Source organism: Jaculus jaculus, chromosome 16 (genome assembly GCF_020740685.1).
Source record: "Jaculus jaculus isolate mJacJac1 chromosome 16, mJacJac1.mat.Y.cur, whole genome shotgun sequence".
Taxonomy (NCBI): domain Eukaryota; kingdom Metazoa; phylum Chordata; class Mammalia; order Rodentia; family Dipodidae; genus Jaculus; species Jaculus jaculus.
In genome coordinates this window covers 71660724-71679813 of record NC_059117.1, presented here as the reverse complement: position 1 = coordinate 71679813, position 19090 = coordinate 71660724, and the positions used below count along the sequence as shown (strand labels likewise).

Below are 19090 nucleotides of genomic sequence, written 5' to 3'. Positions count from 1 at the left end.
CTCAGGAGTCTGGTCTAAATATTGCATATGAAACCTAAATTTGATGATATGAGCAAAAATTCAAATGAGGAGAGCTAACCAACTCTACTCATGCTGGTTCTGGGTTTGGGAGCACATACTTACCAAAGCATATACCACTGCTGCATGCTGGCTTGTATCTGCCCTCATGTCAAAGCTGGCATGCAAAGGAGCAGGTGAGTGGCTAGAGAGTACAGCATTCCATGTAATGAACCAAGTCCAACCACAAAGTGTTCAGTGTTTGTAGTACTATCCAAAACTCACAACCTCCTTTCAGTAAACAGAGAATACAGGTATTTAAACTCAGAAATTCAGCTATATGTATTTGACCCAAATCAAAAAATGCTAGCATCATGATATCCAATATCAGTTTATTGGTACTTTACAAGACAGCAGCGAGGCATGCAGGAGTTGGACTAGTGCAAGCACAAGACATATACAAAACTGACCCTGATGAAGCAAACGGATCCCAGCTAGATATCAAAGCTAGTCTTTCTACATGGTATTTTCAATGCAAAATAGTATGTTATTTTAAAGTACTCAAAGCTAAGTCAACAATCTCCTATATTTTTTCATGACCCCTCATTGTGTTATTTCTGATAACAACTACCTCTGTGAGTTTTGGTAATTTAATATTAGTAGGCCTTAAATCCTCCTGTATGAAATGGGCATATTACTAAAAAAATCTCCCAAGCAAAGCAGAAAATGGAATGCATTTGTGTGATAAAGAATTTCAGAGGGACTGGAAAGATGGCTTAGGGGTTAAAGTGCTTGCCTGCAAAGACTAAGGACTCATGTTCAACTCTCTAGGTCGTCTGTAAGTGAGACAGAGAGTGACCCAAGTGTGCAAGGTCACACATGCACACAAGGGGGCGCATGTGTCTGGAGTTCAATTTCAGTGGCTGGAGGCCCTGGCATGACAATTCTCTCTCACACACACACTTGCATAATAAGAAAGATCAGTCAGTTGGACTTGCCTCAAAAAAAAAAAAATTCAGGGGACTCATAGGGTATTAGTTAAGTGCTTGTTGAACTTTAACGTTTGTTCTAAGGGCAGGGAGTGAAGAGGTTCAAACATTTGGAACAACACATATAGATATGAGGGAAAATTACAAAATTGAGATGGTCACTTGTTTTGCTAAAATGAGGCTGTATCCACTACTAAGTGGGCAGCGGTGTGTTTTAATATTAAAAAAGAAAAATGGAAGGTCTGCTTCACAACTCTCTTGAAAAGTTGATTTTAAATTCTGTAAAAATACAGCAAAGCCTCCTAGCTACTTTCCTATAGGAAAGGAATTGGAATGATAACATTAAAATGCTTCTGAAAGGAAGCTCTAGTTTAGGGCTCGCTTTCCAACTAAAATGTGTGTATAATGTACGAAATCACAGCTTTGGGGCCTGCTCTTTTTCCCAAATGGAGAGTTTATTCCCTGGGAATAGTTTAGCTTATTCCCTAGAAACATTCCTCAAGATGAATTAGTGTCTTCAGTGCTTGATCTTTCAGATGCAGGATTAGATGTGCAAGATACAAACTAAACCTGGGTTTCATGTACCATAAAATTTCCTTTAAGAAAACACTCTTTTCAAGAGTGTTTCATATGTTAAAGGCAATAAAAATTCCCAAGCCTAACTGATACCCACCGGATTCTTAATTAATTCTCCTTACTGCTCCACAGGCTGGGGAAGCAAAGTAGTGACTTAACTGAGTCACACTCCTAAAGCAAAATTTAAAATCAGTTTCATGTTTACATTTAAAAGTCTTACAAGGTTAGGATATTAATATAAAATTTTAAGATGCCAAATGATCACAGAATCTTACATGCTGTCAGTAGAATGAATTTTTACTTATTAATATGGGAGTAACAATTTTGATAGGCACCCAGACAATCAAATTCAAACAAAAACTCAACAAGTAAATGAGTGCCATCTATTTCCATCCCTTCTACAAGAATAAAACCAAATAATTGCTACCATTATAAATAACTTACAGAACTGATTTTCCTATAATTTTGACAGAACAGGGGTAATTAATACAACAACTAAGCTTCTGGTATTTCTTAATAAATGTAAAGTCCATATCACATTACTACTCTCACATTACTACAGTAGCATATATGTTAATAGTATTATGCATTTAAAATATGGACCAGTCTTGTGAGAATATTAAATAAGGGGGAAATTACTCAGATTTAGATTTAAATAAGAAAGCTAACAAATAGGGAAAAAACAAAATTAAGATACAATCATTTTTGTTACTTAAAAAATCAGTATTTAAAGACTCCTAGACTTTAACAGAATGTTTTCATAGAATTGACATAAACTGGATCTAAGGAATCACCCTTTATCTAAGTGGAGACTGTTCCTATATTTTACATGATTTATTTGTGTGACTACACACAAGCCATAAAAATCACAACAGGTTTTATTTTGCCCATGAATATGTCATGATAGAGCTTTGGTTATAAAATACTGGGATTCATATATATACTTCCTTAGAACTAAAATGGTATACTGAGGATGAAATATTTCCACTGCATTTCTGATAAGCTACAGATGGAACTTAAAAGGTAAACATTTTAAATTATCAAAAGTAAAAGTACAAATGCACACATAGTAATGAATCCTATTCTTCAAGGTTTATAAAATAAGTTTTCTGCACCAGGTTAATTGAGTGCATTAATCTGGACTTACACATATGTTAGTCAAAAGCTCTCATCATTTAAAGCCCCTTCACAGTACTTCAGTACAATGGCTAAGGAAAAAGATTAGAAGAGGAACAACGGAGGACCTACTGTACTCTCTATCCATGTTCCTTGGTAAAGTAGAAACTGAAGACTCAAATTGTCTTGGTCTGAATATCTCTTCAGGTATCTTTAACTGGTTGCTCCAGCATTTCTTGTGGTGTGTCCTTGTTGGAATTTAGGTAGGATGTCAGTTGTGTGGCAGCGTGTGTTTGCATTCCAGTGGACTGAAATCATGAAGCAGAGAGGCCAGGGCAGTTAGGTAAATGCCACTTTTTACAATTCATGTATTACAAATGTGAAATGTCTGAAATCCAAGATGCTTTCTTTCTGGGATGGCACATATGAGCCACCTCTGTGTCTTCACACCACTCCAAGATTAAATCACTCTTCTCTCTTTCTGCTACCGTGTCACCTAAAACAAATCAAAAAATATTAAACACATACCCATCAAAGATACCCCTTCCTGCCATGGAGCCAATGAGTCCTCTCTGTATCATTTGAATATAGTTATCAGTTTATTTCTCTATCTGTAACCAACCTCACTAAACCAACTCTGCACATCAAATTCTGCTTTGCATTCAAAGACCTCATGTACAAAGTCTCCCGTGACACAGTGGTACAATGCAGGCAGGTATTCTGTGAGTGTGGTATTTTCCATGAGACTAGGTACACTCAAGTTGCTCATTAAGTCATGACTGCTAAGCATGGTTTCTTAATAGCAGTGATTTTTTTTTTTTCAAATAAAGGCTGATTGGAATCATTGTAGGATAAGATTATAACCTAGCCTTTGTTACTTTTTAATGCAGCTAACCTATTTTTAAAAAGCAGAAGTTATTGGATATAACTGCTCTATTTAATGGAAACATATCCTTTAAGAAAGTCATTGTGTTTTTTCCATTAGTAAGCATGAAGGTTTATTACTTATGACCTGAGGGGAAAAAAAATCAGGCTTCAAAGTCAATGTATCACCTCAGGGGAGAAAAGTAGTATAACTTTGAAGATATTTTTAAAATAAACTAAAATATTTAATAGCAGAGTCCTCATACCTTATCTTAACAAAGCTTATATTCTACTAAGATCTGAAGGACTTACTCTTCCAAAAGTTAAATATAGTACATATTTTCAGCTTTGCAGGACAGTCACTCCTTCTGCTTTTATGTCATTCATGGTTACAGCCACAGATAATGGACAACTGGTGGGCACTTCATTCAAACAAAATATCAATGGATACTGAAATGAGAGCTTCAGGTAATTTTCATGTTGTGTAAAAACAGTCTCCTAATTTTTTTTTTTACTACATAGAAACTTCATATTGGCACAGCATGTGCTGGTACCATCATTTCCCACCTCTCTGACCCCCCCTCCACTGAGGGCCATCTTTAGTATGATTGCTATAGTTGTAGGATATGAGTCACGAGAGCAGCAGTCACTCATTGTGGAGAAGGCTATGTCTGTGGATAGTCCTTCCCATCCTGTGGCACTTACATTCTTTCTGCCCGTCTTCCACAAACTGCCCTGAGCCTTGGTAGGTGTGCTTGAATTCTACTTTCCTTATGATTTTTATCTAACCATTTAAAAATGTGAAATCCATTCTTAGTGCACAGAAGGCTAGATTTGGTCTACAGTTGACAAGCAAATAAAAAATGTGAGAAGGTGATTTGTGCTATGAAGAAATGGAAAATAGGATGATAGAAGAAATATGTGGAAGGGAGCATGGAGGATTACTACAGTACACATAGGATTGTCTGCAAAAAAGAAATATGGGAGACACTTAAAGGAAAAAAGTAGGCCTAACTGGAGAAAGAACTTTCTAGGCAGAGGGAAATATAAGAGGCGTCAGGCAACTGCAACGATTCTGGGTTGTAAAAATAGGCAGACTGTCAACTTAATGAGGTCACTTTGAATCAAGTAATGAAAGGGAAACTGGACGTAAGACTACTAGGATAAGGATGTGAGAAAAATAAAAATCGAGGGCTGCCCAGGGTTGGGCTTCAGGGGAAGGACAATGAATTCAGACATGATCTGAGATGGAATAGACTGTCTCTGCCTTAGTTTGTTCATCTATAAACTGAAGAGGAAAGTACCTATCTTCTTTGGCTGGATTGAGGGAATATGTGAATAGAAATATGTTGCATGTTCCAATGCCTGTCACATAGCACTGGTCGGTGTCATGTTTTCTATGGCTTGATGTCTCATACCTTCTATATGCAACTTAAAAGCACAGGCACTTGCCTCCTGAGATGGCTCAATTAGAGGATGAACTTGAAAATCATCATTATACCTATTACATACAGAAGATTCATTGCATTTTTTGAATTTTGATGAATGCAAGGCTTTTAGCATGCCAACAGTAGTTTTGTACCCATGTATCAGGGTCCCCTGAGCATGTGAAAGCCTGACTATATGGTTTGGGGAAGGTAAGACTTCATTCAGCGTGAGGGAGTCATCTCTAATATGCCATTGACAATAATTGGCAGTTCAAAAGAGGGAAAAGGGGAGCCATAGGATGTATAAGGTTAAGTTCAAGAGAGGGGCACTGAGTTGGATTAGCCTTGAGGTCAAAAGGTTTATTAACACCAACAAGGTAATGGGTTGGAAGCAGGACCTTGGCCCATATAGAAGGAGCAAAGGTATACTATTAAAGCCTTCTAGGGAAAGAAGGGAAATCTCCTGCAAGGAAGCATATTTGTTATTATGTGACTTAGAGAATGTGGGAAACTGGGTGGGTATGCAGACACAGGCACGTGTGTCTCAGGCCTATGTGAAAGCTGCCACGCTTTCTCTGAATAAAGGAGGACTTGGTTAATGTGTTTCCCATAGTACCTGATGCGTCACCTGGAGCCACTGACAGTTTAGGGCAGAGTACCTGGAGAGCCTGCTCAGCTCTTTGGGAGAACTGCCCTGTCACAGCAGGGTGTCTGCTAGCTTGTGAAGGCAGCTGTGAAGGTAGGAAGAGAGCAGGCTGCTGTGCTGCAGGAGGGCATTGCTTATAGTACCTAGCCTGAGATCTAACATGGGGAGGGGGCTGTTCAAGGTGCTCGTAGTTTATGTTTTATCCAGGTACCAATAACTGATGGTGGTATCCCAGCAGAAAGCAGCTAGGCAAGGAGAGTACCATGGAGGTAGAAAAGGGGGATAGACACCATTAATGTGATCATCAGTTGGGGACCTTAGGCAGAACAGTGGATCACACATTCTGCCTTTTTCATCACAATCACTGGCCGCTTGAGATGGGAAATAAGTATGCAACTTGGAGAATACAGCAAGACGCAGAATTGAATTAGGAAAAGAAGAAAAAGTAGTGATAGTATATTTTCCTACAGGAAAGAGTAGCTGTACCCTCACAACAGATACTGATAGAATATACTGAATGCCAATATTTTATACTAGGACAGATGACTGGTTAGGGAACTTCCCCCTTTCTTATTTCTATACCTGAGGCTATTAATATCTCAAGTTGACTGCTAACTCCTTATTTGCATTTAAATGGGAAATAAAATTCTGCCATGGGTGGCTTACTACTGAAAACCTGACTTTTTTAGCTTTTCTATGTGTCTTGATGCTACTGCGCATGAACGCTTTAAGGAAAATGGAAACAATGCTGTTACATAGTTAATATCTCCTCCAGGGATGCAATTGTTCTGCTTTTGGCTGCTGTCTCTTCTGTGGTGTGAGGTCAGTACGACTGTAAGGAAAAGATATAGCTTCTAAAACCCCAGGCCTGCCAGGGAAGGTATATGTGCTCCCCAAATGAACACCTTCTAGGTGCATATAATCCATAATAGGTATAAAAATGTTTTATGCAGTTCAAGGTGCAATGACTTGGCTTAATACAGGAAATAAAGCTTTATGACTTTCAGATTATTCTCAGGTGACATGCCACTGACACCCCCACACACAAAAAAAAAGCAGCCCAAATATCATGATGGCTTGGGGAACTATATTATGTTCCTGCAACTTTTCAAGTGCTAAATGTAATCTCACTACTATGGAGCATTTAGCTAGAGCAAACATATTCCCAGCACACAGAGCCAAAATTCCCTACAAGGTTTGTTTCTTGCTAATACCATCTCAGGATACACATAAAAAGAGAGAGCTGCTTTACCAAGAGAACTACTTAGACAAATTCTTTTCCAGAAGTCACTTGGCTTCTATTCAATCTTGTTTTACATTTATATCTAAAAATCAATACAAATTTAATCTTCCAAAATGTTACTTCTTAGTCTACAAGAAATACAATGAAAGGTGTTTTTTGTTGGTTTTTTTTTTTTAGTGCTGATATAGGTAAGATCTTACCTCATGGGAGTCTTCAATTTTTTTTGTTATTTAGGAAGGACTTATATGAGAATGGCTAAAGGGGGCCAGGAGCAGAACTGTAGAGTCGTCTGAGGCAAGCCAAGTACACTAAGATGATATAGCTTGGAAGTTTACTGGGAGTGGCTGTATGTTGGTGGAGGTGATGGGAGTAATAACCTCCTTGCTCCTTCTAAAAATAACTCCATGGATTTCTATCATTATGGATATAAAAGCATACAGTTGTAACTTGGTCTCTGTGAAAGAATGTTTCCAGGATCCCCCACAGGTACCAAAATCTATGTGTACTAAAGTCCTTGTATAAAATAGCATGTAGTTATGTATATCATCCTGTTTTAGATCATATTTAGACTGCTTATAGCAAATACACTTAAATAGTGGGTGCAGTGTATTGTTTAGAAACTACTGGCCAAAAATCTGTACAAGTTATGGTTATAGATATAATTATTTGAATACTTTTTATTTGATTTGTGACTGTTTGAATCCACACAGATCCTTTTGATTGGAAGGTCTAAGATGTCAAATCATTGGCCTAATTATTACAATATCACTAATGAGGACAATTGAGTTCAAAATTTCAATTTGTATTGAAATTGGTCTTGATGTGACATTATGATTTTAACCAGTAGGAAATTAATCAACTGAATTACTACTCAAAACTTATTGAAGTATAGCTATTGTTAAAGATTTCATTTATGTCCTATACTTATTATAAAACCTCTTTTTATGAGGCTGCACTTGACCTCACTGACTAAAAGTGAACAATTCAAAATATTCCTGAAAGGGAAAATGTAATAAAACAAGAAGATGCTGGGTGTGGTGGTGCACACCTTTAATCCCAGCACTTGGGAGGCAGAGGTAGGAGGATCATCGTGAGTTCAAGGCCACCCTGAGATTACACAGTGAATTCCAGGTCAATCTGGGCTAGAATGAGAACGTACCTTGGGAAAAAAAACAAACAAGAAGATGGACATTATATATTGTGCCTTCTCAGGGTTCAAAGCTCAGATGGAAATCACAACCAAACAGTGACTGCATTCTGGCCTGTCTTGCTCCAATAATCTCAGAATGGCCTCTGTCATTAATTGGTATTCAAGAAATAATTATGAAAGCATTTGATAAGCACAAGGTACCTGACATCACAGCTCTTGCAGTAGACAGAAGAAAGCTGTAATGAGCAAATGAATATCGCTATCCATATTAAATGGAGGCATAGTAAAAGCTCAGAGACACAAGGACATGAAGGCAATCAGGAACAAGTTCCCTAAAGAAATAATTGACTAGAAATGAAAGTAGGAATAACATCTATGCACAGAAAGCAGTCATTTCAAAGGCACCATGGTAGAAGAGACTAACAGAACATCAGGATGTTTGGGGAACAGGCATTAACCAAGAAACACCAATGAGCCATTGAAAGCCACTTGGGGACTCCCCAGTAGATTAGCAACATGTCATAAAGATTGTAATAGCCATTATCCAGAGTCTATTCTAGAAGGGAGTAATAAGTATGGGAATGTAGGGTCATGGAAGGATTTGGTAGTAAAAGTCCCAAGAGCCAAGTGGACATAGGAAGACAAAGATGAAGAACTGGGCAGAAGGCCCACCCTTCTAGCACAAGGGGCCATGGAGGAGGATGCTTAACTGGAAAAGGAATACAAACCATTAAGTCTCCAATAAGACAATGGGTATTTCTAGCTGGGTCATTCATTTGAAAGTAAAACCTTACCATGGTGTTTTGACATAGTGCTGTGTCAACTCTGAAACTTTTACTTTAAATTGAGCTCATGAAAGCAGAATTGAATTTAGAGGCTGTGCCAAAACTAGGAGTTTACCCACCAAATCACTGCTCTATAAAACCTGACAGAGTGACACTGCCAGATGCACTGTTCTGAAAGGCAGACGCCACAGGGTGGCAGAGTCCATCAACATAGGTAATGTTATCCTCTTCTCGGCAGGCTCCTGTCATGGCATGACTCCCCCTCAGCCCCCACCATCCTGCCAAGTTAAGCACAGCATAGATGTAAAGGACAGTTATGCTTTGCCCATACTTGCCTTTGTGGTTTTGACTTTATTGCCACTGCTACAGGACCAACCTGAGTAGTCTGGCAGGACTTTACAGTCCTCTCCTTCCAAGCAAGGATTCATGTGGCACCACCACTTCTGGATCACTATGGAAGCTGGAAAACAATGGCCAGTTGCATTTGTCACATGATTTCCTCCTCTATTCATGGACAGACAAGCTCGATTCATATTAGAACACTGACTTAAAAATGGTTGATTAGAATTATTTCATAATAAGCACATTTCAAGAGTCCAAGATTCCTTGTAATCTACAAAAGTTGTCCTTTCTTGATGTTGGCTACCTGGTTCTAATAGAGTTGGTATGAGCCAAGGCCTTTTGTGTGTTTGGGGAGGGGCAGCTTGGGTGTGGATCTCAATATGCGACTTTGTAGATTTTCTGTGTGAGGAAGCATGAAGCTTGCCAAGTAGGCTAGACTGATAGGGCAACAAGCCCCAGGAGTCTGCCTGCCTCTGCCTCCCCAGCTGAGCTTACAAATTTGGGTCACTACTCTCAGCTTCTGTGTGTGTCGTGTGCATATGCAGAGGAGAACACTGGGTGCCTTCCACCTCTCTTCTGTGTATTTACTTAATATGGAGTCTCTCTCTGAACAGGGAGCTGATATTTTTTGGTCAGTGAACCCCGGTAATTCTCTAGACTCCATTCCCCACAGGACTATGGTTACACATGTGCATGGCTACACCATTCCATGCTCAGCCATTTAACTCGGGCCGCGTCAGGCCCTCCTCGGTCCTCATTTTTACACAGCAAGCATTCTTACCTGCTGAGCCATCTCCCCAACCAACTTTAGATTTTTAAAGTAACCTTGGATTAGTTATCTTGATTCTCTTAGCTTCAGTGTTTTTAAAAATGGATATTAAAAATAGATCTTCACCCCAGGATGCAAAAAGATAAGAATCCATGTACGAACCTTTGTCAACTGTGGGCTAGTTGCTATGTTCCATAAACTGTTAGATGTTGTGGATGACCAACATCTTTAGTTGCAAGTTCCTTGTGGGGTATTGACAGCAAAAAGTGTTCCATCCTTGGACTGGAGAGATGGTTCAGCAGTTAAGACGCTTACTTGCCTGACCCAGGTTCAATTCTCTGGTAACCATGTAAATACATTTGCACAAAGAGGTGCATACATCTTGAGTTCATTTATTTGCAACAGCTAGAGGTTCTGGCATGTCCGTTCTCTATTCTCGCAAATAAATAAAAATATTTTTTAAAAAGTTACATCCTGGTCTTCCACCCAAGATGGCGGCCACCTAGCTGCCCTGCAAATCCCAGGAAAAGAAAGGCAAGACATTAAGGGAGCAGTGAATCAAGGATCCCCTCATGGGCAGGTAGACCACCCCTAACATCAAATAGCCTTCACGCCCCTGCGCCCCGATGCCCTTCCTCAGCAACATGCCCCCCCCCCCGCCCCACTCACTTCCGCGCCCAGATCGCCGCACAGATCAATCCCTGCGTGGGGAAGCTTAAACCACTCTGCACACTTGCCCACGCTACTGGTCAGCAAGCCCAGTCCAACAGCAATTGCCACACAACCCCAGAGTGTCTCTTGCTTACACCAGCTCAGGTGTCCTCTCCTACCTGTCTGCCACCAGGCCATCCTACATTCTCCTGTGGTGGGGGAGCACAGACTGTTTCTGGAACCCAGGGTTCCCAGCCAGAGTTTGGGCTGCTTCAGGGCTTTGTAACTCAGTCCGCCTCCAAGCTTGAAGGCAGGCAGCTCTGAACGCATTACCGCTCCAGATTTCAGGCAACTTTGGTGCCCCTGTCAGGCAGTAGATAGGCAGCTTTAGCAAGAGGGAGCCAAAGCCCAGGCTGCCTGACAACTGCCCCAGGCTGATCAACCCAGCTAGCTGCCCATACACTGTCGTGGGCAGACCACAGCACAAAAGAAATAACATGAAAAATCAAATGTAGTAAAACCCAGATAGACCACCCAGTCCTACAATGAATGCACCTAACCAAAACATAGAAGAGTTATTAGGAACAGAACATCAAATTAAAGTTATGAGCAATGCAACCCTGACCAACCTACTGATAGAACTTGCAGGAAAGGAACAAAGGACTGATAATTGTGTGTATGTGACCATCACTAAGCTAGAACATATTGATAAAATATTGGAAGGAGTTCAAAGAGAGGTAATAGATTTGAGGGAGAGTGAAAAAATGAGGACCTTAAAAAGCAGCTAGCCATAAAGAAATGCAGGGATTAATTCCGAGAATCATCAAGAAAATCAGAAAATGATGTGAAAAGGGAGATTGACAGAGTGATGGATATAACACATAGAAAAGTAGTAGAAAATGCAAACTTAATTGAACCAGCCTAAAACTCTCTAGAGGCCCTCAAAAACAGAGTCAGCGAAGTGGAAGATGGAAGAAACAGTTCAAGAGTTCAAAAACTTCAGTAAGTTCAAAAGTTCCTGCGAACAGAACATGAGGGAATTGTGGGATACACATAAAAGTCCTAAAATACGAATCATTGGAACCAGAAGGAGAAGAATTTCAGACCAAAGGAATGGAGAACTTATTTAACAAAATAATTGAAGAAAACTTCCCCAGTCTATTAAAAGAAAGGCCCATCAAGATACAAGAAGCAAACAGAACTCCAAACAGACTGGACCAAAGGAGAAACTCTCCAAGACATATTATCACTAAGACTCTAAACATTGACACCAAAGAGAAAATCCTAACAGCAGCTAGGGAAAAACAGCACACCACTTTCAAAGGTAACCCCATCAGAATTACTTCAGACTTCTCAATGGAAATCCTGAAATCTAGAAGGGCCTGGAATGAAACTCTCAAAACTCTAAGAAACTATGGATTCCAACCCAAACTACTCTACCCGGCAAAAGTCTCCCTTATAATAGATGGTGAAAGGAAAACTTCCCATGACAAAACTCAGCTTTACAATTATATGAACACAAAACCAAACCTACAGAAAGTATTCCAGGAAATTCTCCACAGAGAAGAAACAAATAACCAAACACAAATGCCTACAAGGAGCAGATCACAGCAACCAAATCCAGAGTAGACAGAAAAAATTTTAAATTCCATGGAAATGCCAACACACCTCGACCACCACAACATGGCAGGGATCAAATCAAATCTCACAGTCATTACCCTAAATATTAATGGCCTTAACTCACCCATCAAGAGACACAAGCTAACAGGGTGGATCAAAAAATTAGACCCCTCAATCTGCTGCCTTCAAGAAACCCACCTTACCACTAAAGACAGAAACCTCCTCAGGGTGAAAGGGTGGAAAACAATATTCCAAGCAAATGGGAATAAGAAACAAGCAGGTGTAGCTATATTAATATCAGATAAAATTGACTTCAAACCAAAAATAATCAAAAAAGACAAAGAAGGCCACATCCTACTTATAAAGGGAACAATCCATCAAGAGGATATTACAATCATAAATCTGTATGCACCAAACACAGGGGCACCACAGTTCATAAAACAAAACCTACTTGACAATAAAACAGAAATAACCACCAACACCATCATAGCTGGGTTACTTTAACACACCATTATCAGTAATAGACAGATCATCCAAACAGAAACTCAACAGGGAAGTAAGAGAGCTCAACAAAACATAGAGCACTTAGACCTAATGGACATCGACAGAACTTTCCCTCCCAAATACACACACTACACATTCTTCTCAGCACCCCATGGAACATTTTCTAAAATAGACCATATACTGGGTCACAAAGACTGCCTCCACATATTTAGGAAAATTGACATAATTCCCTGCATGATATTAGATCACCATGCTATATTGCTAGAAATCAACAACAAAAGACCCACCAAGAATCCCAATGACACCTGGAAACTGAACAGCACACTTTTAAATAATAAATGGATGGTGGATGAAATAAAAAAGGAAATTGCAAAATTTCTGGAATTGAATGACAATGAGAACACGTCATACCAAAACTATGGGACACAATGAAGGCAGTCCTCAGGGGAAAATTCCTGGCACTCAATGCCTTCATAAAAAAGACAGAAAGATCCCAAATCAACAACCTAACCATCCACCTAAAGGCACTGGAAAAACAAAAAAAAAAAAACCAACCCAGAGAGCTCCAGAAGGAAGGAAATAATTAAAATTAGAGCAGAAAGTAATGAATTGGAAACTAAGGAAACAATTAAGGCAATTGACAAAAGAAAGAGCTGGTTCTTTGAAAAAATAAACAAGATTGACAAACCCCTGGCAAATTTGATCAAGCAAAAAAAGGAGAGACTCCAAATTAACAAAATTCAAAATGATAAAGGAGAATCACAACAGACATAAGTGAAATTGGGAGAATCATCAGGACTTATTTCAGAAACCTTTACTCCATGAAACTGGATAATGTGGAGGAGATGGATAAATTCCTGGACACATACCATCTATCAAAGCTAAACTCAGAGCAGATTAATCACCTCAGTGAACCCATCACACTTATGAAGATTGAAAAAGTAATTAAAAACAAAAACCTCCCCAAAAAGAAGAGTCCAGGACCAGATGGTTTCTCAGCTGAATTCTATCAAACCTTCATGGAAGAACTCAAACCAATCTCCCTAAAACTGTGCCACACAATTGAAGAACAGGGAAAGCTACCCAACTCCTTTTATGAAGCCAGTATCACCCTTATTCCAAAACCAGGCAGAGATGCCACAAGAAAAGAAAACCACCGGCCTATTTCCCTAATGAACTTAGATGCAAAGATCCTGAACAAAATCCTCACAAACCGAATCCCACAACACATCAAAAGCATCATCCACCTTGACCAAGTGGGATTCATCCCAGGAATACAGGGGTGGTTCAGCATATGGAAATCTGTCAATGTAATACACCACATAAACAAGGTTAAACATAAAACCACATGATCATTTCGATAGATGCAGAAAAGGCCTTTGACAAGATACAACATCACCTAATGATCAAAACATTGGAGAGAATTTGCATGGTTGGTTCATATCTTAACATAATAAAGGCAATATACAAAGCTCCAAAGGCCCAAATAATACTTAATGGAGAGAGACTGGAGGAATTGCCAGTAAGATCAGGAACAAGACAGGGATGTCCTCTCTCACCTCCGCTTTTCAATATAGTACTGGAAGTCCTAGCTTAAGCAATAAGACAGGAGAAGGAAATAAAAGGGATACAATTTGGAAAGCAAGAAGTTAAGTTAGCTCTATTTGCTGATGACATGATTGTATATGTAAGAGACCCGAGAGACTCCATCCCAAAACTCCTGAAGGTGATTAACTCCCATAGCAAAGAGCAGGATGCAAAATCAATGAACAAAAATCAGTAGCATTTCTATATGCAAATGAAAAAGATACAGAGAAAGAAATAAGGGACATAGTCCCATTTTCAAGAGCAACAAATAAAATAAAATACCTTGGAATAACATTAACCAAGGAAGTGAAAGATCTATACAATCAAACATAAAAACACAAAAGAAATTAAGGAGGACTTGAGAAAATGGAAAGACCTCCCATGCTCCTGGATAGGCAGAACTAACATTGTGAAGATGACAATCCTACCAAAGGCAATATATAGATTTAATGCAATTCCAATTAAAATCCCTACAGTGTTCTTCACAGAGATAGAAAAAATGATGTCAAATTTCATATGGAAAGGCAGAAGGCCTCACATATCTAAACACATCCTCAGCAAAACAAATACCTCTCATGGCATCACCAGACCTGATCTAAAGCTATATTACAAAGCCATAGTAATAAAAACAGCATGGTACTGGCATAAAAACAGGAGTATAGACCAGTGGAATAGACTTGAGGACCCAGACTTTGGGTCAAACAACTATAGCTACTTGATATTCGACAAAAGCCCGAACAATATAGGCTGGAAAAAAAAAAAAGACAGCATCTTCAACAAATGGTGCTGGACAAACTGGATCCACACATTTCACCACGCACTACACACAAATCCAAATGGGTCAAAGACCTCAATATAAGACCAGAAACTTGAATACTACTGGAAGAAAATTTAGGAAGTACTTTCCATGATATAGGAATGGAGAAAGACTTCCTGAAAAACCCCAGTAGCTCACAATCTTAAACAGTCACTCAACCAATGGGATCATATGAAGCTCAAGAGTTTCTTTACAGACAAGCATACAATAAGCAAAGCCAAAAGATTACCCACAGAATGGGAGAAAATATTTGTGGGTTATCCAACTGATAGAGGCCTAATCTCTAGAATCCACAAAGAACTCAAAAATCTAAACAGTAATAAGTCAAACACTCCACTCACAAAATGGGGCAAAAAGCTGAACAGGCAGTTCACAGACGAAGAAATACAAATGGCAAACACACACTTAAGAAAATGTTCGTCGTCCCTAATCATCAGAGAAATGCAAATTAAAACAACTATGAGATTCCACCTTAACCCAATAACGATAGCCAACATCAAAAAGTCAAATGAAAATAAAATGCTGGCGAGTATGTGGAGAAGAAGGGACACTCATTCACTGTTGGTGGAAATGCAGGATGGTACAACCACTTTGGAAAGCAATATGGAGACTCCTGAAAAAGCTGACTGTAGAGATGCCAACAGACCCAGTCATTCCCTTACTGGGCATCTACCCTAAAACCATCAAACCACAGGCCAGAGAGATTTGCTCAACCATGACTGTAGTGGCTCAATTTGTAATAGTTAAGAGCTGGAATCAACCCAGATGTCCATCATTAGAAGAATGGATAACTAAGATGTGGTATATCTACGCAATGGAATTCTATACAGCAGTAAGGAAAAATGACACAATGAAATTTGAGGAAAAATGGGTGAACCTGGAACAGATCATTCTCAGTGAACTTACGCAATCACAGGAAAAAAAATCGCCACATAGTTTCACTCATCTATAGCACTTAACCTGAATCTACCCAAGATACCTTACACACCCAGCAAGCATCTCATGGACTAGACACTAGGAGGGATGGGGAAGGAGGGGATAGCATCAATGGGGTGGGAAACACTAATCAAGACCCAAATGTTAATGGTACCATAAAATTCTACTTCCTAAACGCAGACCAAATGGCTGAACCTTCACTAGACCCTTACAGGAAACACCTGAACCACAAGACACTGGAGAGGGTAGTATCAAGCCTAACCTAAATCCTCTACATCTTCCCCCCCCCCTTTCCTTCTCCCTCTCTCTCTCCTCTCTAACTCCTATAGATTAGTTACCTTTTTTCCTCATTTTCTTAGGGGACACTGACCTGTAACTCCCAGTACTAGCATGGGGCTATCACCCACAATGAGCTTTTGATCAGAGAAACCTACAAGGTTTTCTAAAAGAATGACAGATTTCTGTCAGAGTACTCGATGACCCACCAAAGGTTAGTGGTAAGACCCTATTGCTGAAAGCACCACATGCAGCTGACACATAAAATGGAATGGCATGGCTGGAAGTCAGGAGAGAGTCAGTCCCCAGAGAGTCAGTGCGTCTAGTGCCAGAAGGTGCTACATGGGCGACTGGGGGAAACGACCAATATCTTTCCAAGCAACTCATGGTCCAACCTACTTAGCAGCAAATAACCTGTTGTGATGCCCACACAAGTGCAATAGTGGCACACAGCCATGGTGGGGAACAAACTGCTCTTGATTCGGGTAACCGATCCCCTCAGTGGTATGAGACCCATAGCTGGAGCTGGGAAACAAGTCAGAACCATATCCAAACATAAGCCCACTCTCCAATATCAAGCTACCATCAATCATTGGCTACAAGAGGGCCTACACCTATTAAACTCTCTATAAAAAAAGTAAGGGCTATCTCATGTGTCCTGGTGCTAACTTACTCTCCGTTGGAGAATCTGCTTCTCTTTTTCAGATAGATGCAGATCCTAAGGAGAGAGCCACCCCATCATACCTCAAAAGGGCCCTGGATGAAACTAAGGAAAATTGGCAAAAGAAGCAAGGGTGCTGCTTTCCTGATGAACCGGATACCAGCACAAGGGGGAAGGAGACCAACACAGAGAAAAATCAACGCCTACCAAATCAGAGAGCCAGAGCCTCAGAGGCCCCCAACACCTCATCACTGAGGCAGACCAAAAATGAACCCAATATGGCTCAGGGAAATTTTGCGGAAGAGGGGACAGAAAGAATGTCAGAGCCACATGTTGGGTCATGATATACAGAAACATTTATCAAAGCAATAATTGTGGGCTAACTCCACAATACACAACCCATATGCCTCAATAAGGAGAGGCCAATGGTGAGGGGGTAGGTCACGGATGAGCCTAATAATGGTACCAAACTGCCTGTACTTGCAGAATAAAAAATTAATTTTAAAAAAAGAAAAATAAAAGTTACATCCTGGGGACTAGGGAAAAGGCTTAGCGGTTACAGCATTTGCCTGTGAAGCCTAAGGACCTGAGTTTGATTCCCCAATACCCACGTAAGCCAGATACACAAGGGAGCACATGTTTCTGGAGTTCATATGCAGTGGATAGAGGCCCTAACATGCCCATTCTCTGTATATATCTCTCCCATAAATAAATAAAATAGTTTTCTTAAAAGTTATATACTACATGGTAGTCTTTTATCTAGGTCCTTCTACCAAGTGATAACCAAACACTTGTAGTCCTTCAGAAAAAAGTTAACTAAGATAGGAAGACCTATCCTTGCCAAACAGTCTGCACATGAATATTCTGGGCTACTTTGTCCTCTAAACTCACTTCTCTCTGTTCTTAACAGTAGTCTGCCAATGAACTAATTTGTGTTGTGTGTCCATAAAGCAGAACATAACATAACATAACATATCTCTGATATTACACACAGAAGTGTAGGAAACTCCCATCACCTAGGCTGGTTATTCCCACAGGATGAAAGGATTGTGATTGAATTTTAAAGGTGAGAAAGGACACCCCAGTAACAGATTATCTATGATGGATTTTCCCTGTAAAATAAATAGTAAATGTTTATATAGGAAGGAGGGAGAGAAAAGGGGCCACCATAGTAATCAAAATACATGTTGCAAGTTCCTTTCTGCATTAAGGGTTTTCTAAGGATCTCACAGCAAAGGAGGTTTGGACCTGATTGGAATAAGGTGAGAAAGTGAAGCTTCAAGCACAGCCTGAACCCAGCTAGGAGCTGAAACAAAGGACTCAGAAGTAGGATTCTATTAAAATAACTGTCAACAACATCTGTCCACTTTCCTCATGTATGTCTCCACAGGAAAATAAGCTTTCAAGAAATATATATTCTCTTCCTAAAAATGCCTCATTGTTCCTATTTTTAAAATAAAACTATTTTAAAAGCCTCGTGCCTTCCTGATTTAGGACAGCCCACAATATCCCCATCTTCAAGCTATAATGAATTTCTAGTTCAAAAGCAGAAAGAAAAAATTTGAGGGATACACTTCCCTCACTGCACCTAGTTTTGTGGTACTGATATATCCTATCCTGTTGTTTTCTAGCTATAAGTTTAGTGTGACTAAATATCTATTTTGCTAAAGTATATTGTTATGTTATATAAGGATCACTTGATTAATTAAAACAGATTATTACAGCAATTTAGGTACAGAAGCCTTCAAATTACAATAAGAAGGGAGTCACTTTAAAAGAGTTGCCTCAGTTGTTGCCTTAGTTCAGTTGTATTTACAGAGTTTAACCCATTCCTTTTTAAAGTAAGAAGTGTACTTCTAAATTCTAACAATGAACAGAAAGATTAAGAAAACAAGGCCGGGCTGGAGAGATGGCTTAGTGGTTAAGCACTTGCCTGTGACGCCTAAGGACCCCGGTTCGAGGCTCAATTCCCCAGGATCCATGTCAGCCAGATGCACAAGGGGGCGCACGTGTCTGGAGTTTGTTTGCAGTGGCTGGAGGCCCTGGCGCGCCCATTCTGTCTCTCTATCTGCCTCTTTCTCTCTCTCTGTCACTCTCAAATAAATAAATAAAAAATGAAAAAAAAAAAAAAAAA

General features: G+C 39.7%; 1 protein-coding gene across 1 annotated transcript in view; it reads right to left on the bottom strand.

The window, feature by feature from the left end:
- The window catches only part of Tafa4 (TAFA chemokine like family member 4), a 191178-nt gene that overhangs the window by 15422 nt on the left and 156666 nt on the right, over positions 1-19090 (bottom strand). The window contains exon 4 of the mRNA XM_012951341.2: positions 9129-9253. Coding sequence (XP_012806795.2) covers positions 9129-9253 — 125 coding nt within the window. The remainder of the gene's footprint in view (positions 1-9128; positions 9254-19090) is intronic.